The sequence below is a fragment of the Curcuma longa genome, chromosome 3 (genome assembly GCF_044706935.1).
Source record: "Curcuma longa cultivar G26 ecotype Majalengka, Jawa Barat chromosome 3, ITB_CL_G26_1.1, whole genome shotgun sequence".
Taxonomy (NCBI): Eukaryota; Viridiplantae; Streptophyta; class Magnoliopsida; order Zingiberales; family Zingiberaceae; genus Curcuma; species Curcuma longa.
The window spans coordinates 15,856,584-15,881,547 of NC_133863.1; the positions used below are offsets into that span (position 1 = coordinate 15,856,584).

Sequence of the window (24,964 nt, forward strand, 5' to 3'; positions counted from 1 at the left end):
CTCTTCTAGATCCAACACTCCAAATCACATCACATGCGATCCATCACACCTCTATGTGAACAATGATTGACATCCGTTCACCCAGTCAACAATCCAGGCATCTGCCACGTCATCTGGAGCATAAATTTAAGCTCCTCGCAACGACACATACGTGCGAAGTGCAAAGTGCACCGACAAAACACTCATTGTGCGCGTGCGTGCGCGCACGCCGTGAAAGAGAGCACATGAGCTTTTTGTGTTAACTCCATTAACACAACATCATTAATAAGGAAATGAAGCCCATAAAAAATTTTCGATGAGGGACTATTTCCCATTCACTTCCTTATATAACATTAATTAATAATTCATGTTGTTATGGACTGACTTTAAACAATTAATTTTTTATTCATCCTTAATCAATTTTAAATAAATTAATAGTCTAAATCTATCTACGCGAGACATAGATTTCGATTTTGAAGTTAATTATGACTTTCATTAATTGATGACATTCTGATTTTTTACAAAATCGTATTGGTCCGTTAAGACTCTAATATCCAACACAATGAACATGCTTACCTTGCATTGTTAGAATATGATAAATAAAATTAAAAGGACATCTATTATTTTTATTCTTATAAAAAAACTACTTCATTTAAAAAAAAATCAAGAGGATCGTATATTTTAAAAATATTTTTATTTCAATATTATTATAGTTAAAGTTATTTTAATATTAATCAAAATTTATCAAATATTATAGGAATAATCTTAATTTATTAGAGTTGCTATATATAATTGGAGTAATTTTAAACAATTTTGTTAGTTTTAATTAAAACTATTATAGCTGTTTCATATTAAAACATTTTTTATGAAATTAAGTTATTTTAATTGGAGCATTAATCTTAGCTAAAATTACTATAATAAGGCTTGGATAATAATATCTTTAAAATATAAAATATTATATATATATATATATTTATTTATTTATTTATTTATTTAAAAATGTTATTATCTTAATTTCTCTTCTTGATCAACTACTAAAGTTGAAAAAAATGGCTAATAAACAACGGGATTAAAAAGGAATAATCAGAGAAATACAAAACTTCTAATATGCTTTAACCAACTTTATTTTGTCAACCCTTAAACCTCCACCACTTTTTTTATAATCCTATATTCCCGTTGAGATCCACTCTTAGACACGCCCGACTCTTCTCAACACCAAGCTCGAACGGAGTCTGGAGAGGAAGGAGCCGTGAAGATGGTGAAACCTGCACTCACAGCAACCGTGAGAAGAAAGGTCAGGGGTTATCCTGGCGCGACCACTTCGATGCCTAAGTCAGTTCGTGAAGGAGGAGGAAGATGGCGAGCAGAAAGTAAGGAGAAAGTAGAAATGGCGAGAATGCATACCTTCCTCCCTTACAGAACCAACCTTATATATGAGTCTGGGGAGTCATGTCATATCATGAGTATGACTGAGGTCCCATCGTGATTATGAATGTGTCAGGAGACCTGGTATATTCAGAGTATGCCCCATCATTGACTTATATATGAGGAGTCATGTCACTACATCTGTCAAAGTGTTACCATGATTGGTTGTAGAGGTGGCAAGGGGACATTTACAACCGCACGATGGGGGAGTGACCTTTCAAGGAATAGGACAAGGAGAGTCGAAGGGAATCGACTCTGCTCGAGAAGGGGAATCTATTATAAATAATAATATATTCTATATATCACCATCAATAAATATCTAAACTAGCATTTAAATGTGTAAAATAATTATCTAGCTAATCTTTTTTTATTATAGTGTTCAATTTAGTTTAAATTCAATTTGTTAGTTATAATTGTAATGATGTGATTTTTCTTTGTTTTATTAATAATCTATCTTATTATACTTTCTACAAGATTTAATACTACTAGTTAGTTTTGGAGTGGGAGTTGATATGTTCGTTAGAAGGTTTTATTATCATTGGTAATGTATTTGGATTTATTGGTTTCATATGTTGGTAGTTAAATTTGAGATATTCATCTTTGTTGGATCTTTGTTGTATTGGATTTAATATGTTGGGATTAAAATTGAAAACTTGTTGGATTGATTTTGAGATGTATCATTTTTAGTGTATAAGATGTTGTTTGTGTATATATGGATTTGTGAATGAGTTATGGATTTGATACAATTGTATCGTTTGTGTTTGTGTTAATTAGATTGTGATGTGAATACGTGGATTGAATATGTTGTGATGTGAATATGAATGTATTATGAAAATCATCGTTTGTGATGGTATGTTGTTTAGTTATGTAAATGCGATAATGAGGTTCTGCCAAAATATTTAAGAAATTTAGCGATAGATATTTACTATTCCGTCACTAATTATCGACGGATTTAAACTACCATCACTAATATTAACGATGAAATTAAACATCCATCGTTAATATTAACGACAAAATTAAACTTTCATAACTAGATCTGAGATGGAACAATAAATTCCGTTTACGATATTAAAGATGATAAATTATGTCAGCAATCAATTTTTTAGCGACAAGAATAATCAGTCTCTAATTGATTGCTATTTGGGAATAGCAACTAATTAGCAATGGAATATTCCATCGCTACTTCTGCTTTTTCATGTAGTGTATGTTTTGTCATGTATTGACTAAGAGTTGATCTAAACAGGATTTGATAGAAGCAAGTTAAGCCTAGTTAGATCAAGGTTGGGTTGACAAAATGACTAGTAAAAATAAAAGGTCAAGGTTGACCAGATAACTAGCAAAGGTAAAGTCTAGTCAGGTCAAAAGTTAATCGGATGACTAACAAGGGAAAGTCCAAACATGTCAAGAGTGGTCGGATGCTTAGCATGAGAAATCCCTAGTAGGTTAAGAGAGAACTGAATGTTAGATAAGGAAAAGTCCAAACAGGTCAAGATAATTGGATGTCTGGAAAAGGGTGAGAAGTCTACTGAGTAACTAACAAGTCCAAACAGGTCAAGATGTCCGAATGCTTGGCAAAGAAAAAATTCTAAGGCAGTGGACCTTAGGTGGTGAGACAAGCCTAGTAGATCAAGGTAGACTACAAAATTAGATTTGTGAATCCTATGGAGTAAATTCTAGGTTGTAAAAATCTTGGAGGAGTGAACTCCAAACAAAAGGTAAGTCTAGTATGTTAGACTCACAGGATAAGGCTTAAGTAAGCCTAGTAGGTTAGGTATACTTATATGATTAGGCTAGGTTGTTTGTTTGTACTTGTATGTCTATCTTGTAGGAACTTAGAGGTGGAAGCAAGACTAAGGAAACAAACAGATGCAAATCAGACACAATCAGATAAAGTCCGGAGCTGAACTTGACTCGAATCTAACAGAACCCAAGCCAATTCGATCGATCGATCCCAAGGATCAGTAGACTGATCAGGTTCAGCTGATCGAGTTTGAGTTTGGACCTGAATTGATGATGCGGTGCCTGGTTTGATAGATCGATCATGTAGATTGGTAGATCGATAAATTTGATAGAATGAGATCGTGAGGCTCGGTCCAGATCGCGAAGAGTTCAGTCTTCTAGATCAAGTTTTATCTAGGATCGATAGACCGATAGAGCTTATCGGTAGACTGAAAAATATCTATAAAAGAAACCCCAAGCATGACGTTCAGATTAACAATTCTTATATTCGTCTCTCCGACTCTGTGCTCAAAAGACGACAAGACTCTGCTCGTGCTACCGGGGAAGTATCAGTAGGAGTGTAAAACCCTCAGGGGCTTCCTGATCGACCAACGACAAATCTATTTGTTTTCAGTTACAATCGTTACTCTTTTTTATTCCTTTGCTTGTAGTTAAACGCGAGATTGGGAACAAGTAAATCCCGCATGTCTGTTTCCTATTATTTTTATTATACTTCCGCTATATACTAACCCTGATAGACAGAAAGAAAGACAAGAAATGAAAAGGAAAATGATCGATATTCACCCCCTTCTATCGATCCCACCGGTCCTACAAGCTGTTGTATCGTGAGAAATAGACGTTCTTCGTAACCTCGAAGCGCAACTGGAGGGGGATGAATCTGTTTTAAGGAAACTACATTAAACACATGACTCGACTTCTAGTGTTTTCGACTTGGCACTCAGGCCGCAACCCACTCGGACTCAGGAGTACTTCCCGAGCACTCAACATTTTCTTTCCCGACTTGGTACTCAGCATCCCACTTGAGCGACTTGGCACTCGACAGTCGTGCGATTGGGTCTCTCAACTCAGTGCTCAACCCATTGGAACTTGGCAGTCGAGTGACACCGCTTTCCACTCGAGCTTGGGAAGCTTTGGGTTGCAAATCTCATCGCACTCGGGAGTACTCGGATTTGCTAGCAATAACTCACTGGGGTTCAAACAAATCTAGAAGCAATCGACTCCATTTCTTGGCAACGCTAATATTACAATAGATCTTCCTTCTCTGTTGTAAGGTTGAGATTATCAGCTTAGGTCATTCAACAAATAAGTCAAAAATTAAAATTTTATAATTTTTAATTTAGTAAGTTCTCCTTATATCTCCGACAAAGATTATTAGATATATATATACATTAATCAAAGAGAGATCAAATAAAACTTAATTATTATAATAAAATTTATTTAAATATAGGTGATAATATAATAAAAGATTGAGTGTAATAGTATAAGAAGAGAAGGTATATAATGGATCCCACTCAACAGTATTAAGATTGTTTTTATCGTGGTAAATTATAATTTTTTATTTTTTAAAAATATTTTAAGGTTTTATTGTTATCAAAATGCTTAAGATATTTTTATTTTATTATCATAAATTTCATCTCATCAAATGAAAATTTAGAAAGATAAAATTGGTATTTTAATTTTTAAAGAGATTGGTAATAAAAAATTAAAATGTTAGTGGTAATTATTCTTGAAGGTTATGCTGAAAATTTATTAAACCTTAGGTTATTTTAACAATTTGTATTTGCTAAAATTGTAAGTCTAAGTCAACCTAAAGAATCTCCTCCATCAGGCTACAAAGAAAATAAAACAATATTCATGAGAAATAAATTAAAAAGTGCTTTTATTTGAAGAGATAATTCAGAAAGAAAACTTAGAGTGGAATATTTTTTTAATATTACTTTAACACAAGATGTCCTTTTAATTTGTAATTTTTATATTTAAAATGTTAATATATAATATTTTAAATTATATGGATAGAAATAAAATAAAATTTTATGTGTGTATAAATTCGTCTTCTTTGAAGGAATCAAATTGCTCTGTTCTGGCTCAATTATTCCGATAGAGATGGGAATTGACGGCAAGAGGCTCTCGTGTTTCGGGGTGAAGAAGAGGAAGAAGGCGGCGGCGGCGAGCATTCGACTTGGGTCACCGCGGCCGAGCTGGGCAGCGAAGCCGAAGCCTGCGCCGGCGCCGGCGGCCGAGGGCGGGAAGGGTCGGAGTGGGAGGAGGGTGGTGGTGGCGGTGGAGTCGGAGGCGGAGGCGAAGGTCGCTGTGCAGTGGGCGCTGTCTCATTCGCTCCACGACGACGACACCCTCGTCCTCGTCGCCGTCGTCAAGCCGCCGTCGAGAAGCAGTACGTCGACTCCTCTCCTCTGTTTTTTATTATTTTTTAATTTTATTACAGAAAATTTAGGATAATAGTGATTAATTTTATTCCATTGTAATCATATTTAAATGATATTCTAAAATACTAAATAAATTATGCATTTCACATAATGTTTAAAATTAAAAACCAACATTGCCAATTAAAAAAAATATATCTTACAAGTTTTGTAATGAAAAATTCACAAAATTAAGATTATTATAGTTTCAATGTAAACAAGAAAATGCATCTTTGTATTTAATCATATTAAAAGTTATTTAAATAGTGAATTTTTATAATTTGTTTTAAAAAATTTAAAAAGTTATTTAATTTTTTTTTTACAACATTCAGAATTTTAAAACATGCAATAAATTTTCCTCCGAAGGTAGGCAGTCTAATCATCACAAGGAGAGGAACTCAAGGTACCAACTGCTCTATGCCTTGCAAAGCATATGCCATTCGAGAAGACCAGAGGTGAGAGGTGGAATCGAATTCTTTGTTTGTTGATGATGCATCGATCGATATCATTCTTTGCCCTTAAACTTTAACTGACTGGCTTCAATAGATCCAAGTGGAGGTGTTGCTAGTGGAAGGGAGGGAGCCGGGGCCGGCGATTGTGGAGGCGGCGAGGAGGCAAATGGCTTCCCTTCTGGTGTTGGGGCAGAGGCAGAGGAGGAGGTCCATGGCATGGAGGTTCATGGCAGTGTTGTGGAGTAATGGTGGTGGTGGTGGTAGTAGGGTTAGGTACTCATCAAGTGGAGATGTGGTGGATTACTGCATCCAAAATGCCTCCTGCATGACACTGGCAGTGAGGAAGAAGGGCAAGAGAGGAGGCTACTTGATCACCACCAAGCACCACAAGAACTTTTGGCTCTTGGCTTGAACAAAATAGAACAGATGAGTAAATGTTATGTCTGACTAGTCTACTACTTCGATCTTCTTCTTCTTCATCTTCGTCTTCATCGCGAGCTTTTCCGTATGTGATCTTGTTGTATATTGGTGGTCTACATTGTAAAAGGATTGGAAATGAGCTCAACCTTTGATGGGGATTGGACAATATTATAATTGTCATTTAATGATTGTCAAGATTAAATAATTTTAATCAAATTAATATAAAAGTATTTTATACATAATATTTGTTATTAAATTGAACATATTTATTTTAATACATTATAAAATGATAAATCCTAGTTAAAATTAATTGATTATTTAATATGAAAAATATGATTAAATACATTTTTAATTTTTTTAAAAAAAATCAAAGAGCATCCTTTTAATACATTATAGCCGTTATAAAAGTTAAAATTAAAATATTTTTAATATGAAAAATATGATAGAATACATTTTAAACTTGAAAAAAAAAATCAAAGAGCATCCTTTTAATTTTTTTCCCCCTTACACTTGGTGCTCATATTCAAGCTCTTGCATCCTAGTTCCATCCTAATTTTGAACTAAATGGATGATAATTTACTTCAACATCAAAGATGTTTATGATGGAAGCAATGAAAATTATGTTTTCCAATATGGATATGGATATTGTTTAGTCACACTATTCACGCCTATTCTTCTTTTAAAAAAACAATAATACACTTATTTTTAAGAAGTGTTTTTTATTATTAAAAAAAGGTGGGGCCAGCCGGTAGGCAGTGGGGGAGGGACCCGCCAGGGATTATAGGAGGGAATTGCACGAAGAAAACGACGTAAAAGTACACCTAATTAATCATTTCCACGTCACATCACAAATATGATTAATGTTTGCAACAACTTGAAGGTTGGATCGTACCTTATTCTATTGGCCCAATGGCAGACTTCCACGTAAGCGGGACTACTACTCACTAACCAGTTCCTGCGGAGCACTGCAACCTCCGGGATCTGTTTTTCCCTTTGCGGCTCGCGTCGCCCTCAGGAGTTCTCCCGCCGCTGCTCCTCGCAGTCGTCCTCCGCGTCGCCGTATCCGATCTGCGCGCCTCCGCGGCCGGAGACGTAGTCGATGAGATCCTCCCCCGAGGGGCCCTGATCCGATGGGAGCGGCGGCGAAATGCGGAGGATGACGGCGACGGCGACGAAGAGGAAGCCGGTGGAGAGGAGGAGCGGCCAGAAGAAGGCCGCGACGGCGGAGAAGCTCGGGCCGACGCTGAGGAGGGCGATTCCGGCGGCTACGAGGGCGGCGACGGCGCCGAAGGCGAGCCGGTTCCGCAGCGCGGCCTCCGCGAGCTGGACATGGATCGCCATCGAAATCGATAGGAGGCGGAAGGAAGAGGAAGGGAAGGAAGGAAGGAGAGTGGGGCGGAGGAGGAGAAGGATTAGGATTATATCGCGTTGCACGGATTCTCTTCTTTGCCCCAACGTCTTGTTTACTTTGGTGTCGGGAAAATAAAGAGGGCGTGCAGTACAGAATATAAGATTTTTGCAAATTCGCCCTTTCTTTTTTCGCATTTGAATACGACCGTTAATGCTACATGATTATTAATGGTAAAAATTATTTTTAAATGCCCCTTATTATTGTGATGTGCCACTTTGAGAAAAAAAAATAATTGGAATTCACGGTGGAAAAAGAAGGGGAAAAAATTTCAGGTGAAAATGAAGAGAAAAAAAAAAAAAAAAAGAGAGAAAGGGGAACAAATATGATAGAAGCTGACGGCCGCGAGCGAAGTCGTCGGTGACTGCGTAAAGATCGACCATGGCTGCGAGTGAAGCCGCCCAGTGCTCCTGGTCGCCTGATGCGATCGTGCAGGTCGGCCACGGCCACGTGCAAGCAAGGTCAGTGGCGAGCCACACAAGGCAGCCGCTTAGGCCGCCCACGGCGGCTCCAGGCGACCACATGCGAGGCTGACCACGAGCGTTATTGAAAGTGATTTGACTGAGACAAATTTATTCTATCTTATTTGGACAGATAAAAAATATTTTAAAAAATAATAATTCCTGAATGGATTTTTTAAATTCATCTTTCTATTATTTTATAATAGATAAGCAACGGCTAGGATAATAAATATTGAAAAAAAAATCACATGAAAAACTTTCTTTAATTTTTATTTATGTCCTCTCAAGTAAACCCGGATAAAACATCTTTGTCCAATTCTCAATCGGCCTCGATCTTGGAACACATTCGCATATGTAAATTCTCTATTTTTTTGGGATTAAGTAGAAAGCTTGTTTTTCTCTTTTAAACTTAGACCTATCAAAATATTACGTCTATTTTTAGTAGAAAAATTAAAAATTAATATTTTGAGAAAGGAAAGATGAAAAAAAAATCTGAAGACTCTCGATGAAAATTTTAAAAAAAAAGAGTAGAAGAAAATAAACAAATGATAATAACAGAAATTTAGGATAGTTTTATATTTACTCAAGCGATAAAAAAATTTAATACTCTTCATCCGCACTTTTCTACCATTAACATGATTGTCATGGAACAACTTTGATCAATGGAGTTGATTTGGTCAGAGAGCTTAAAAATAATACAAATTTAATCCTCCAGAAGTGAAGTTTTGGATAGAAAATTTAGTCTCCCAAGAGCATAGCTGAGTTGGTTACGACGCAACAAACTTGCAGAAGAAGACAAGGGTTCGAATCCTTACGAAGCCAGACAATACTCTCCTACGTCGTGACCAACTGTATTTTCTCGATTTACCTCCTCACAGATAATCGTGGGGCCGATTGTGAGACCGCTAAAGTGGCTGATTCCACCTGCAATTGCAGGAAGTGGATAGAAAATTTAAAATGTTGTTTTAATATTTCTTTCACAATAAAACCCGCCCCTTTTGGTGATATGGATGAAAAGGAACCCTCTTAATTTTCTATCATTTGTATTCACGAGTTTCAATATTTTTCTATTATACCCCTAAGAATTTAATAAACTATACTTTAGCCCATCCAGTAACACTGCAACAAGACAGGAAAGACTTTAGAATTAGGATGCATTGATAGACTGACTTCATTTTCCTGATAGCAAAACCAAAACTTAAAAACTGAGATTATGCAGACTGTTGAATTAGTTCATCTTCGATGAGGCGGCACAAGTGATTTTGCTGATGAATAGAGGGATACGGGAGGTAGATCACTGTCAAGTTTTTTGGGCTTATTTTTACAGACTATTTGATGATAAAATAGATCTGGGAAGCAGAAAAAAGAAACAATTACTGAACAATGGTAGACTCTTCCTGCTGGCCTAACTTTTTCTTCACCAAATCATAGACTCTGTCCACTTTCACTGGATCAACTTTGAACAAACAATGCGCATCAGATTTGTTGACAATGTTGCCTTTGTATATCTCTTGTACCAGTGCCTCTTGCATTTTGAGGTAGTGACTGGGCAGCAATCGGTTTTGACAGCACAGTTCTTGCTCCTGCAGATATCAATGACAAAATAATAATTATAATTATAATGAAAAATACAAAGAATAATGTAGCACGGCCAGAATATTATCTAACCATATTCGTCATCACCCAGTCATATTTTAAGTTCAAGAAGTTTGAGTTTTCGAAAAGGTTTCAGGACCTCAAAACAAAAAGGGACAGAAATATCTAATTCACAAGTAAAATGGCATGGCTTAAAAACAAATATTGACAAACTAAAGAAATAAAGGATAGTGCACAAATAATAAATCAGTAGTTCTTACGATCTCACTAAGCAATTCTGCCCCAGGAAATCCAGCGATATCCCATTCATCAAATGGTCTCGCAGCAAGTTGTCCTGCATTAGCTGAAGGTGAGCCTTTGCTGCCAGAATTTAACCCAATGTCACCTTTTATTTTGTGGTCGTCATTCGTGTTTCTTGGACTTCCATCAATTTCCCCCTTTTCACGGTTTAACGGACGGCTTGCTTTTTGCATAAGTTTTCCCCCAGGAAGAACCTGAGAGCTTTCCTTGGACTTTTGTGCATTAGCCTCTAGCTCTCTCTTCCTCTTCTGTTCAGTGTATGCTTTTGCTTCTGCCAGTGTGCGGCACCCAGCAGATCGACATTCCTGGCAAACAGACATGAAATCACAAATGTGCCCAAGTAAAATTATTTCTCTGTAAGGGTCTTAAACTTTTTTCCCCCCTCTTCTGAAAGTTACCAGGTGGTTAAGGACTCTTTCAGGATAACCAGGATGGCATCAGAGAACCTTTTCAAGCATTTTACATATCTTTATATATAACCCTTAATGATATTAATCCGGATCTCCTTTTTCTTAAACCAAATCTCCTTTGTCTTGTTGATTAAAATATAAAAGTAAATCCACAACCCTGCTTAATTATAGAAAAGATTGCACCTGAAGCTCTTGAATTCTTCTTTGAATTTTGCGCTCCTCAATGACACTCTTGACCAAGTCCTCATGCTCTTCTTGAGAAAGAAAGCGCACAAAGACCTTGAAACGATTATAAATGTTTCTGTCCTCATTAGAAATCTCCTTTTCTAATGGATTAGGATAAAGTAAATTCCTTTCTAGAATAAACTCCTTTCTTCGCTTCCTCTCATCAAGCCTATCAAATAGTGATCAATGCATCAGTCACAATTTTAGCAAGTCCACAGCAATAAATATGCATACCAAAGGCCATTTGAGCAACAATTTGAAAAGGGTAAACTGCTTTATGTTCACATGGTACTCAACAACATACATAAAAGTAATATCGTACCAGGAACACAAGTTGTGATAAAAAGCCACAATTAAAATGAAATTGTTTAGAGATCAAGTCCCAGCCAAATATTCTTCAGGAACACAAAATACATATATTACTCTCACAAAACAAGCAAGCAAACAAACATCATCATCAAACCAAATTTGTCCTACCTAAGGTCACAACATGATCTTATCCCTGAAATGAAGTAAGAAAGGCTATATCTAAAAGTAATATTGAAATCAATTAAATCATCTCTCATCACCTTTATGAAACAAACAATGAGATTAACATCATGTACATAACCTGGGATGGTAATTAAATTTATGCTAAATTAAGTCAAAAGGATCATTCAGTTGAGACCCATATTTTCTGCGATGGAACGGAAGGTGAAATGGGCTGGGTGTTTCAATTCTCTCCCTTCCATTGGCCTCCCTTGTAGGAACCAAAATGATAATAAGTGATGGATGTAATATTTTGCAACTAACCTTGACAAATAAATTCGTAGCATTCGCAGCTTTAATTCCCGCTCAGTTTCTGAGTCATTTTCCTTAAACTCCATATCACCTAATGCCTGCTCTGCGTCATTATCATATTCAGGATCAAATTCTTGCCTCTTCTGATTATAGCCACTCTCAATAAACATAGGATCTTCCTCTCCTGAATACTTGGGCTTTTTCACACCAACTGTCCTATCCACATAAGAACCTGGCAATCAAAAATGTCAAACAGGTTCATCACATATTAAAGTAGAAAAGCAAGAAACAAAGCATTATGAAATGAATTAACATCACTTAGCACTTATCAATAAAATAAGAAATAATAGTCAGTGAGGCATGTATCTACAAAGCAGCAAGATGAGTGGGCAATGAGTTTGATGGAACTAGACCATTTTAAAGATAAATTCGTCAAATAAAATAAATCCTGTTCAGGATCTAAATTTCTAATTTTTATTTGGGTCAAAATATAATTTTATCTTAACCCTACTATTATTTTTCCTAGCACCTATAATCTATTTTGCTTGTCTTATGAGAAACCAAGTTATTGTAAAACCCATAGAAGAGATCTCCATTTCATTGTTCATTTGTTTAATCAATAATATAAAGTTTCTCTTTTCATATATTTCCCCTTCTCACTCTCACAAGATTATCAACTGAGTCAAAGGCATCCAGATCCATCGTAGCATTGCACCAGTGTCTAGTATCCACAACTTGTTATGGTAGGAGAAAATGGCATCTTAAGGCACCAACGTGAAAAGATCAGAAGTAGAAAGAAAACCTAATGCATTGAAGCAAATGAACTAACAAAAAAAAATTCAAATATTTTAATGCTTATCCCATACAAAAACAAAAATCAGAACTTCAGAAGAAATTTAGCACATGTATGCTCATCCTGATGTCAACCTTCTACTTTAGGTCCATCAGCATTATCCTTAATCTGTCCTGTGTTTGAAGCCATCTTACTTGCACCTGCAGAAAGACATGGAAATCAATCAATCATACAAGGAATAGCTCTAACCTTAAATGTGAAACATTTTAGTGCCTAGACCCCAGTCCATGTTTGTCTCCAGAGCAACAAAGAACCAAGAAAACATCTGGCCACCAGGAAGAAACAAAAAAAAAAAAAAAGAAAAGAAAAGAAACAAAGAGAACTACCTGAAGCTAAGTTTGATGGTGACCGATTAACTGAACCATCACTTGAATCTTCAACCCTGTCATGCACACACACAGAGAAGCAAAGGTTTCAGAAAAGATTTTAGAAGGAAAAAAGGAAAAAGGGCAATTTTTTTGTCAAACTGCATACTTGACCCTTGCAGGTGAAAATGGTGACTCATCCTTTGGTATGACATCACCAAGCAATGAAGTGCCTACAATAAGGAAGCATTGGCATCTAGATAATCAATATTGTTCCTATTGGGCAAGCACACTAAGTATAAGTTCATTGAATATAACAATCAAATTTACGCCCATTCAACTCATCAACCCAGACTACCCCTACTCTATCCCTTGTTCCATCACAAGCAAGCAGGGGAACCCACTGCATCCCCTTTAGTGCATGAACCACTCACATTCCCTTGCTGTGACCTTTCCACTCCGCCCTCTCCTCTTTATCCACCTTCTCAAGCATCTCCCTACTCCTTCCAAATGTAGCAGTGAATGCTACTTCTTACAGCCATGCTGGTAAGCAGCAGGCCATCTGTGTAATCCAAGTAACCAGAGATGGTTGTTCCTTCTGGTCTGCTCCTTGCACATGACAATGCCGATGGTTTTGCCTCATCAGTGAGCAAGTGAGCTAATCCTCCTCCTTCCACATGAAACCTCCTTTTGCTGTGAGAAGCAAAATCATCGCCAGCCAAATCACTAACATACAGCAGTGAAAGTTATAAGTGGTGACCGGTGGATTAGAGCTTTTAACCTTTCTTCTTTTGTCTTGAATTTGGGCTAAAATTTATTTCCCCTCTTGTTTGTGCAGTGATCAATACCTTCAAGAAAGGGTGAAGATGTTAGGTATGAGATATGTGATTGTTGCCCAAATCATTGTAGATGTTAGGTATGAGATATGTTTGATGGATGTACTAAGGGTGAAGATGTGCAAGTGTCTTGCACCTGTTGAGACTAAGAGAGAGGTAACAGGTAAGAAAGGGTCTACCAGATACTTAGTTGAAATTATTGTTGTCAAGATTGGTATTGACACAGATCGTTCAAATTAGATTGGTATCAACAAAGCCAATCATCTTTACTGAGAAATTTAAATAAAGATTGTTTGAAGAAGTTTAAATAAAGTTAAGATTCAAAGAAATTACCAAAATATGAGTTACGTGACACACTTCATTGCTTACTCTATCACCACAAATGGCACACTTCATTGCTCACTCTATCGCCACAAGTTCAGTGACACACAATGCCAAAAGGAAGATCAGTAACTACAATTGCTGAAGAACTAGAGCAGATTCTGAAGTTAGATTTCTCTTGTCATGGTGACAGGGTTTTGAAATTCCAAGATCCAAAGATTGTGTGTTCCTGACATCTATTAATGATGAACTTTTGAGGTGTACTATTTACACTTTGCAATATACTCATAAAACATAGGGAGATCATGTCAAGAGAAATATCATAAATTGTGGTTCACTGTTTGATGTGCTAGTAGATAAAGGCAGAAGATCAGCAAATTACAGGGTTGCTTCAGAATATTTAAATCCCTAATTGATGGAAGTAAATCACTATGGGTTGGTTGTGAAAGGAGCACGTCTCAATTCAGATCGTAGTCAACCACTTAACCAAGTCAACCCATATCTTGCTCATCCATAAATATGATCGACTAGCCAAGTTTAATTGTAGAGATCATCAAACTTCATGAGATTGCTCTAAGCATCATCTTGAACCATGACCCTCGTTTCACTTTGAGACTTTGCATTTTCATCTCACAGAGCTTGCAAAAGGCTTTGGGTACGATCTTAGATTTTGCACTATCTTCCACTCAAAGACAGATAATCAGTTAGAGAGCATTATTTAGATTCTTGATGGCTTTCTGTGAGTGCACAGGACATAAGTGGTGGTTGAGAGGAGCATCTACACCTAATGGAATTCACATAAAACAATAGTTGCAGCCATCAATTCAAGGGGCCACTATTCAAGGCACTTTAAGAGATAACTTAGCAATCTTTTGTGCCTCAGGATAACACTGGTGAGCGGCAAACAACAGGCCCATGGTAGATTTAGGAAGATACAGAGTAGCACAAAGGGTGAGATAGAGACTATTCACCACCCAAAGAGTCGACAGAAGAGTTATGTGAAGTAGAGTGTTCAAGTGTTACGAATTCAGATTAAGACCATGCCTTCTTCCACATGCCCTCTCCGAGGGGGTGACTAGATTCGATTTCAAGAGAATGTTGGCCCCCAAATCTATTTGTCATCTTAAATCCTTGAGCAAATTGGTTTAGTGGTCTAAAGGTTTGCTTTACAGCTTTGAATATTGTCCACAACTTCTCTTATGTGTCCATGAAAATACTTGCCAATCTCAACTCACATTTTATAGAGATTAGCAGCACCACTTAATGCTGATACAACTTATAATGAGCCTCCGGTTTGCATTCTACACCATAAGGAGAATCACTAGTGGAACCAAAAATCGAGAATATGTAAATTGTGAAGGTCAAGTAGTAACACGCCAACACCATTCAAATCAGAAGGCCACTTGAAACTTGAGAGCGCGAGAATCACATGCATGTTGGATATCTTTATTGTTTTACTTTCAGTAACTAATTGTAGGAATCGAATTTTAATTCAATTGGGATCCCTGTGACACAAACTCATCCTCTATCCTATTCATCATTCAATCACAAACAAGGGGGCGATGGAGTCCACTGTTGACCTTTATCCTTCATCCTCTCCTTTTTATCCATCTTGAGCCTTTTTCCCTTCTTACAAATTAAGTGGTTTAATTGCTACCTCTTCCAGCGATGCTAACATCCAGTAGCCTTCTATGTGATCCAAGCAGCTGGAGATGGTCATGTTCCTTCCAATTTTGTGAACAATAAGCAAGCCCTCTCCCCTCACATGTGAGCAACGCCAACAATGAGAAAGTGGTCCGATCCCAAGCAAAACCAGTGATCATATACCCACACCTCCAACACAAATTCCTCCTCTCTCTGGAGATCATGTGTGCCATTATAAGATAATGTGGATCCACGATCATAAAGCCTATCAGCTTTAGTGAAAGAGTTCCATCTTTACGCTGAGAAGCCCCCTTGGGTTGGTGTGGAAGCCTTGACCTCCTACTTATACAGAGCATGAGGTGTTTGCATGGCCATACACATGTTAGAAATTTTCTTTGGATAAACGAGAAATACAACATTTATCTTTCCTACTTGATTATTTTGTTGTCTATTATTTTTGGTTTCCTAGTTTTTTACTGACAATCTAAATTTTGTTTTAACCTCACATTAACCTAAGGCGAGAAGTTGGCATCGAGATAGATTGTCAGGCGTACTACTACATTATTGCTTTGAGACATCACTGCTACTCAACTTGAAACGTCTTCGCATCTTTTCAAGTTCTACCAGCACAATTACTACCTTAGTCATTGTGTATTTTTCCCTGTTTGGACATGTTTCTGATGCTTTAAGACTATTTTATTAGGTAATACTTTTCATGTTTTCTTAATAATAAATCATTTTTGTATTGTTAATGTTTTACTTGCATTATTTCTATTGTTATCCTGGATGCTTAGTGCAAATGTTAACAAGCACTTTTGTGGCACAATTCTTTAACTGCCATTAGAGTGGTTGTACCGTCCTTCGAGAAGATGCTCATAGCCATGGTTGGAGGGTCTCATTGTATATGTTAACAACTACCACTGTTTGTGATTCACTCTATAAGTTACTGTGGTTCACTCTATATCATGTTTGTTATTAGATAAAAACTACCAATGTGAAAACTAGAGTGGTTGTACCGTCCTTCGAGAAGATGCTCATAGCCATGGTTGGAGGGTCTCATTGTATATGTTAACAACTACCACTGTTTGTGATTCACTCTATAAGTTACTGTGGTTCACTCTATATCATGTTTGTTATTAGATAAAAACTACCAATGCGAAAACTAGATTGACACAACAATATATGTAAAGTAGGTAGCAAACAATAGAAAGATCTACTTAGAAATCTTCTGAGACAAGATTTACTTCTGGTAGGATGGAACGATTTGATTACAAACAGGAAATAACTTCAGTATATTAAACATACTAAGATTTTCATTTTCTTTACTTCAACCTACAGGTGTCCTAGATTTTTTTTTTATTATTTGATAATTAAACAACAACAATCATAAAATGCTAATGCACTGAGAATTCCATGGGTACTAGTCATAACACAATTACAATGTTGCATAAATTAAAAATGGATCTTCCAGATCTAGAAAAACAATTACCATAAATGAATATGAGAGATTGCAAGGGGAAGTTATATCAGTGGTAAGAGAAAGAAACATTTAAATGGATAAGTGACAACTCTATGAAAAGGATTTGACTATAATTGTAACAACATGGTTGTATGAACCCATGAACTAGTTTAACATAACTGATTCATGCAGAGAAACCATAACTAACCTTTCTTTCCCTCAACTTGTACTTTAGCCATAGCAAGGAGTTCCTTTCGATTCTTACCATTAACTCGAGACATATCCTGTAGTGGGTTCCAGCAACCAAGAAAGGATAGACTTGACATTGTAAAATGAGTACCACAAAAGATTAAATAATGAAAAGAGCAAACTAGTTATGGGAAGATATAGTACTGGAAGAGGATAACAAGGTGAGTTCAAGTATGATGTGGTATAATGATCAATGCACTGTGCTTTGCTCTTTGTTCCAACATGCTCGGCAACTTCAGCCCAGTTCCCCAGCCCATACATCTCAATCCCCTAAAGGTAACCGAAAAAGCTATTTCTCAAGTTTTATGCAAGGCCCAAGATATTGAACTACAAAATATTTTAGATAGAGAAGGATGGAAATACCTCTAGAAGCAATATTTCCTCATCTGCATTCCAATCTGGACAAATAAGAGGGAAAGACAAGTTGTCCTGTAGGAAAATCAGTATTATTAGCCATGGAAAGTGACCAAAAAGTAAAAACTCTATCCTAGTAGAGAAACAGGAAATAGAAGTAAAGGACTATGAAAATTAGTAGACGCATTTACTTAAACAGTTTAATAATCATTTGCATCAAGAAAACTCAGCTAGATGGAATCTTCCCTAAGAACACTACATTTCCAGTTTCAACCATTTTGCCTCTTCGGTGCATAACTTACATCAATCAAACTGTTCACTGCTCCTCCCTTCTCTTTCTTTTCTATTCAAAACAAATGGTTTGATACAATAGAATCTGGTGGAACTATATATTAGTCCATTATTCCAGTTTCACATAGAGAAAGGTCTGTGTAGTATTTCTTATATTGTTTTCACATAATTACTGGACTTTTATTGTGTTATTTAATGATTAAGTAATTGCTGCCAGTTGTAGAGCCAATGATTAAGTATTTCTTATTACATATATGACATTTACATGTAATAGAATGTCGGACCAAAAAGAGAAATAATTGTAGTATTAATTGTTGGTCTGATACAATTGAAACTTTGGTCAAGATGAGGATGCTGATATTGGATCATTATAAAACAAAGGTGTAGCTAAGGTTGAGGCAAAAATATTCCATAATTAGAATTGACAACAGGGATGAATAACAGCTTTATCAACACCAGAGAAGTTCAAAAGAATCTGAAATTATGTTCTGCATAAAGGCAGCTATAGCATCTAATAAAAGCAAAATGACAGTTGTTCTGAACCAAAAGATTATCACATCAAAAAAATAGAAATGGATGAAACTCAATATAATCTGACTAAAACATCCAGATGTTGGCTTGTCATGATTTAACAAATTGTACATATTTTTTGATATCAAAATGTATTCATTAAATGGAATATCATAATATTGTACATATTTTTTTATATCAAAATGTTATGAAGTAAGATTCTTTTTTAACACATTTTTAAATATTTCATTTTCATCATACAATTCATGATTTAAAAATTTACCAAAAAAGTTCACACATTTTTATAATTTTCACCTCAATTTGAAAACCTTAACATATCACAAAAAGGCCCAAGTTTAAGAATGAGAATTTTATAACAATATTGTCAGCGGTAATTTAAAAACATATATGTGAATGATATAAGATTAAGATTGGAGAAATTGTGCTAACCATAACTCGATATGGATGGTTGCTTTTGTGTGGAGTGACTTCAGCACCAACAGAGAAGCACTCCACACATAAATCAAAGTCAGGACATTTTGTACATTTGATGCGAATCTTCCCAGAAATGTCTTTGTTGCAATAGTTGCAGTGAAACAAAACTTTTTTCCCTTCACTAGATCCTGGGCCTGCATCAGTAATCAGTCAGACAGCTATCATGAGTTTATTTTTAAAGTTTGAGATTTCAACAATAAAAAAGGAATGAGAATCATAGCGTTATCACTGATAATTCTAATAATGTAATGCAAAAAGTATTCCAATTGGTAAGAAATTAAAATATATAATACACCATGGACCACTTTGAGTCAAGTGTAACCGTATAAGATTAGCAAACTACCATTTAGGGATACAAACACAAGCACAAGAAAACTATAGAAAGCAACTTCAGTGTAGTTTAATATTAACTTATTTGATTGCAGTGGCATGCTCTTAAGAACTTACTCCAAACTTCAGTATAACATAATCCTACAGCCTTAAAAACAAGAAATGTTGGCCTTACAGAAAAAAGGGAGCAAATTCCCTCTAAAAGAAAGAAAATGTTACTTTTGTAGCAACACATTGTGTAATCCTACCAAATATAGCTTTCAGTCAAAGAGAAATCGTAGGGTCCATTAAACCAAAGTTTATAGTATCATTACGAGCCAAGTTTAGGTTCACAGCCAGAAGGATATGATTTTGATATTGTAACATTCTGCCATTCAGCATGCATAGCACATGTCAAAATCCTATATGATATGTATAAATTTCAAACAATTTATATACTTCAATTAATTACAATAGTTCGTTAATGGAACTGCACTGTGGGTTGATGGAAAACAAGTTTTGTCTTGATTGCTTGCATCATCATCTCTAACCTTTATATCCATTATTCTAGACAACTGCTTATTCCACTGAATCATGGGACACCTCACAAGGAACAACTATTCGAGCGAAAGAGAGGTGGTATCTTTTCATGTCCATCTTATCCTTGTAAATCACATCCAAAGGATTAGTGTAAGCATAATGCTTCCATGCCCTTTTTTCCTAATTAGGGTTGCAACTGAATTCAGATTGGAATTGCAAATTATGGGGCTCAGCTGCCAATTTTGTGACTTAATTAAGCTACTAGTGTCTTGAAACCAGATCACGGTCAATCCTATCATGGATTTGAATCACTATGGTTCACCTCAAGGTTTAAAATATCGAGCCGTGCCGAGATTTCAGTCCTGGATTGGAACGATACAGTTTCGGTACCGTATTGTGCTATGCCAGTATAATTTCGACATTTTTAAAATATAACATATATTAATTACAAATAAAAAATTTAATCTAAATATTTAAAAATAAAAAATAAAATATTTTTTAAAAAATAATAGGATAATTCTAAGAGATTTTAATTAAGCATATTTAAATTACCCCAACTATAGCCAGGAGTTATTATTAAAACCTAAGTGTTAAAACCAAAGTAAAAAAAATCCACATGATCGCGACCAGTACACATGTGGGTTGCTCGACTGGGGCACAAGCGGCACACACGGCATGCGCGACGCCTCCGAGGTGTCGCCGGACCTAGGCGATGCCTCCATCCCGACCAGAACGTTGTGCCAGTGTCGGTCCACTAGTGGAATGAAAATTTTCGTTGGTATTAAGCAAAACGACTCGAAATTTCAAACCTTGGTTATCTATTTGTCTATTAGATGGAAATAGTACTCACATGCTAGTAGTCTATGCTTATATTTTCCTCATTATATGCAAAGGCAAGTCAAATAAATAAACATTTCCATCCTCACGATGGGCTCAAAACTGTAGACTCCTGTAATCGACATGCACAATCTTCTCTAGAATGGTCAAAGGACTCTTCCATCTTGTCCGAAAAAGGGTGATACAATACAAGAATCCTCATTGAACTTAAATGCACAGTAGATGACAACCAATACAAGTGAAAATTTCAACATGGTCTCGTAGAACATCATTGGAAATGATGGAAGATACTACTCTCCAGCATCCTTGTAGCTTGTACATAAAAGTAAAGCTATCCGTTGAAAATGAAGGTTTATCCAGAAACATATTGTTTTACAGTCAATGTTCACGATCCATCCTTCAAAATTACTCAATATTTTTCAAAATTGCTAGTTATCCAACTCCGCTATATTTGACAGATAATGTTAAATTACTATCAAAGGTTGAAGACTGTGTTTGACCTTGACCAATTAAAAGTGAAATAATAGTATCCAATGTGATTGTTGTAATTATTATAATACCACTAGTTATATAGTCTTCCATAAAATTGAATGGAAGCATAAGATCCATTAGTTGACCCCAAATAGGTGGGACCAACAAGTCTTATTGTTTGTGGTTTGATAGATAACGTGCTATTTTTAAAACATTTTTATCATGAGACAACAGATTTTCATAACCCTTTTCTAGTAAGAAATGATTCTCATCATTGGTACAGCTGACCAAATAGGAACAGAAAAATGGTTACAAGAAACTTCCGCTACTCCAAATTCTAGAAAGAAAAGAAGACATGAACAAAAACAAACCTGTCGTTGCAGTTTCCAAAGCTTCTCCACTTGAAGCAACTCTCCTTCTCTTTGATCTGAAAGAAAAGAGATGTCAGAAGTAAACAGTAAAAAGAAAATGATCACAGAGGAAATATCACAGTTTATCCACATAACCCATATAAACATTTAGCAAACCTAAGCCACCATTGCAAAGCTTTTATCATTTAACACACTGCTACTTAGGAAGAGTATATATTACTGATTGATAAACATATTCAAGAAACCAACAAAAGCAACTACAAGACATATCTCTAGTATCTAAATGTTTTTGATTGTTAACATACTTGGATAGTTTAAAAATGACATAAAATAAAAATGCCTTAACCTTAAAAATCTGACTAGCAAAATAACCTAACAACTACAGAGTAATCACTGCATCTCCAATATGGTAAATAAATAAATAAAAATTTTATCATATATTTTAAAATTAAAATAAATAATATATATGTATTAAATTAATGGGATAGTTTTATTAGGATTTGATTAAGCATGTTTAGATTATCCTATTTATAGCTAGGAGTTTATTGAAATTATTAACCTTAAGTTTAATTATACACATCCCAAATACAAAAATGTGCCCGCGAGTGTCCCCATCGTGACCCGCTCGCCTGAGGGCGTCCTTGACAAGACCCATGGAAGTGGCAGGAGTCCCCTCCGTGACCCAAGGAGATCACGGTGGCCTCCACGACCCCGCAGAGGTAGCAAGTGTCTCCGCCGCCACCCCACAGCTACCCGCGGCATCCATGCTGGTGCCGAGTAGCAGATGGAATGATAAATTTCGCCTGTTTCACCTAGCACGGAACAATTTTAAACCATGATGTACATAGCTTTGAGAAAAGATATTTTTGCTGATTAAAGTTGTTTCTTTATAGTATGATGGTTGATTGGCTAACACCAATTTCGGAACTAACACTGCTTATTCTTATTGTGTTTCAATCTTGCTATGTTATTTTCAACTGTATTGCTTTATTATTGAATTTAAAGATTATAAAAGCTTCAACAACAGGCCAGTTAAACTTGTATTACATTTACTGGCCTGATGGTTAAGTATCAATAGCCAATGAAATGGATCGCATTCAACCAAACATAGGCAAAAAGAGACTACATAGCCACATTCACAGGAACAATGTAATTGATTTAATGAAGATATTACAGGGGTCCTTCTCTTCCTGATTTAATCTGTCACCTGTTCCATTTTATTAGACTTCCTTAAACATCTTATTATCCGATGGTGAAAGAATAATGGGCAAAAGCAGTATCATTTTGTTTCAAAAAAGTACTATAGTTTCCACATCTTAAATGCTGAATATCAGCTGACTTAGATAGGAAAAAAAACAAGACTCCTTGAATTGCACTAATGGTGTGCCTAGATAATTCTTTATGTAATTGTGCACCAAATCAATTTCATAGTGTTCTCTGAAACCTCTATTACAAACTAAAAACCCATATTTTCCATTTATCAACCAATTCATTGTGTCTTTCACAGCATTGTGGTACCTATTTGTTGAAAAAAAAAAAAAGGGACAAAAATAATACATAAAAAGCATAAGTCTATTTTTAAAAAAAACAATATTGAATTTTTCAAACTTATCTTTTCCAGTAAAATAATAGTGCATAGAATGAGCTCAACTATCTTAGAAACGTAGCGAACTATGTGAGTATAATTCTACCCCTTACTCAAATATATATATAAAAACAATATTTAGTGCATTGATTCCTTATTTAGTTTTTTATTTTAAAAAAAAGTAACATATAAATACAAAATATTGTGCAAATGATCAACGGCAAGGAAACTCCATAAAACGACCATGATTTGTCAATAGAAAACTTTCTTTAAGGGGAAAATCCAAATCTACCTCGGATTCGTGTCATCGTCTCCGGAGTTGTGCACCGCGCGGGAGCGACCCATCGAGGATACGGGGAACGAAGCAAAAGCCCTAACAGTCCACGAAAAGGGATTCCGCGTCACGGAGGGCGGAGAAGGACAAGGAAGCAAGAAAGGGATCTAGAGGATCTATTCTTCTTCCATTAGGAGCTCGGAAGGGAACTGGATCGGGGCGGCGATTTCGCAGAGGCGTCGTGATCGGCGGAGGAGGCGGAACAACCGATCGAGCATTTGTCTCGGCAAAACCTGTGACCGACACAACAATCCGATGGACGAAAGGCCGTAGCGTTCCTGTGACGAACGGTTCAGATCATCTGACAATGGAAAAATGGTTAAATTTCACTTGAGCCGCTCCTATTATTACTTTTATTAAAATTTTATATTATATAGATGCTAATATTGATATTTAATTAATTAGATTTTAAATGTCAAGACAATATTATTATATTTAATAAATGATATAATTAGGATTTTAAAATGGACGGACATTTTCATGGAATAAGCCATGACACAAAGCAATATTAATTTAAATTAACAAATATAATATAATATAATATAATTTAATTTAGGATGTCTTGTCCATGCACAATTCATCATGTGATTAAATTAATGCAAAATGTCCAAAGATGTCTCCTTCATCACAACTCACGAGAACATTGGAGAATGTTCAAACAGTGCCATGCCAACCACACATGAATCTACACCTACTTGCTCTACTTCTTATATTTACTAAATACTATTTTTAACCTTTAAATTTATTATTCTACACAATTAAAATTATTTTTTTAATATTTATCATAATTTATAATTCAGTTAATTAGAATTTTCTCATCGAGTCTTTCATCAAAAAGGTCTAAAATCAGGCATTGAGGTAGGTCTACCAGGATGATTAACAAAGCGATGCAAGTCACTAAGAATCGAAGATGTTGCGACTAAAAGAAATAATATGGTGTGGAGATTCATCTCGTGCAATGTTGGGACTTGAAAGAGAAAGAGGTTTTAGATCGATGATGGATTGTGAGGGAACACTAAGCATAGGAGGGGTTGCAAGCATGGTCAATGCTTGCTTCCTCCTCGGGAAGCGGAAAAGGTTGACCTATTTTCGTCGAGGGGAGAAAGCCTCGTCATTGTTGTAGTCACCGCAAAAGGAGATAGTATACTGATTTGGAAGTTGTCGGAAAAGGTTGACCTACCCTGGGCGAAATTATAATTTTTTTTCGAGCTTGATAAATTAAAATTTTCAATCAATAAGAGTTTCAAGATAAAAAATTTTTATAAGAAACAATGCTCTCCAAGCAACGAGGATAAAAAAAAGAATTTCTAAATAATATTTAGAACATAAAAAAAATAACAAAAAAAATCAAGGTTTTTTGAATTGCCACTGCAAATTCCATTGAAATACTCTTTTTCTTCTTCGTAGTAAAAAAGCTCCAAACTGGATGAAGGTCGTCATCGAATATTGAATTTTTTTGATAACCACTCATAATATTTTCTTGTTTGCTCCACCAAAAGCTACGGCGTATTTGCAGGATTTTTTCTCCAAATGGGGAACGCAATCAAAGGAACATCGGGGAATTTCATCTCATGATAGGAAGGT

General features: G+C 35.8%; 3 protein-coding genes across 3 annotated transcripts; 1 reads left to right on the forward strand and 2 right to left on the reverse strand.

The window, feature by feature from the left end:
* Positions 1-5,247: 5,247 nt before the first annotated feature.
* LOC141822652 (uncharacterized) lies at positions 5,248-6,617 on the forward strand. The gene is made up of 3 exons (XM_074709985.1): positions 5,248-5,540; positions 5,935-6,019; positions 6,111-6,617. Exons 1-3 carry the CDS (start codon positions 5,248-5,250, stop codon positions 6,426-6,428), a joined length of 696 nt encoding a protein of 231 aa, XP_074566086.1. The 3' UTR covers positions 6,429-6,617.
* Positions 6,618-7,246: 629 nt separating this feature from the next.
* On the reverse strand, positions 7,247-7,875 carry LOC141822700 (uncharacterized). The gene has a single exon (XM_074710035.1). It carries the CDS (start codon positions 7,775-7,777, stop codon positions 7,448-7,450), a length of 330 nt encoding a protein of 109 aa, XP_074566136.1. The 5' UTR covers positions 7,778-7,875; the 3' UTR covers positions 7,247-7,447.
* A 1,640-nt stretch (positions 7,876-9,515) lies between these two features.
* LOC141824300 (transcriptional adapter ADA2-like) lies at positions 9,516-23,606 on the reverse strand. The gene is made up of 13 exons (XM_074711563.1): positions 23,339-23,606; positions 21,462-21,517; positions 18,889-19,067; positions 17,647-17,712; positions 17,428-17,553; positions 17,243-17,318; positions 12,944-13,007; positions 12,796-12,851; positions 12,544-12,609; positions 11,629-11,848; positions 10,795-11,005; positions 10,162-10,506; positions 9,516-9,888 (listed from the first exon to the last, which is right to left on the reverse strand). The coding sequence occupies exons 1-13, from the start codon at positions 23,389-23,391 to the stop codon at positions 9,679-9,681; spliced, it is 1,728 nt and encodes a 575-aa protein (XP_074567664.1). The 5' UTR covers positions 23,392-23,606; the 3' UTR covers positions 9,516-9,678.
* Between the last annotated feature and the right edge of the window lie 1,358 nt (positions 23,607-24,964).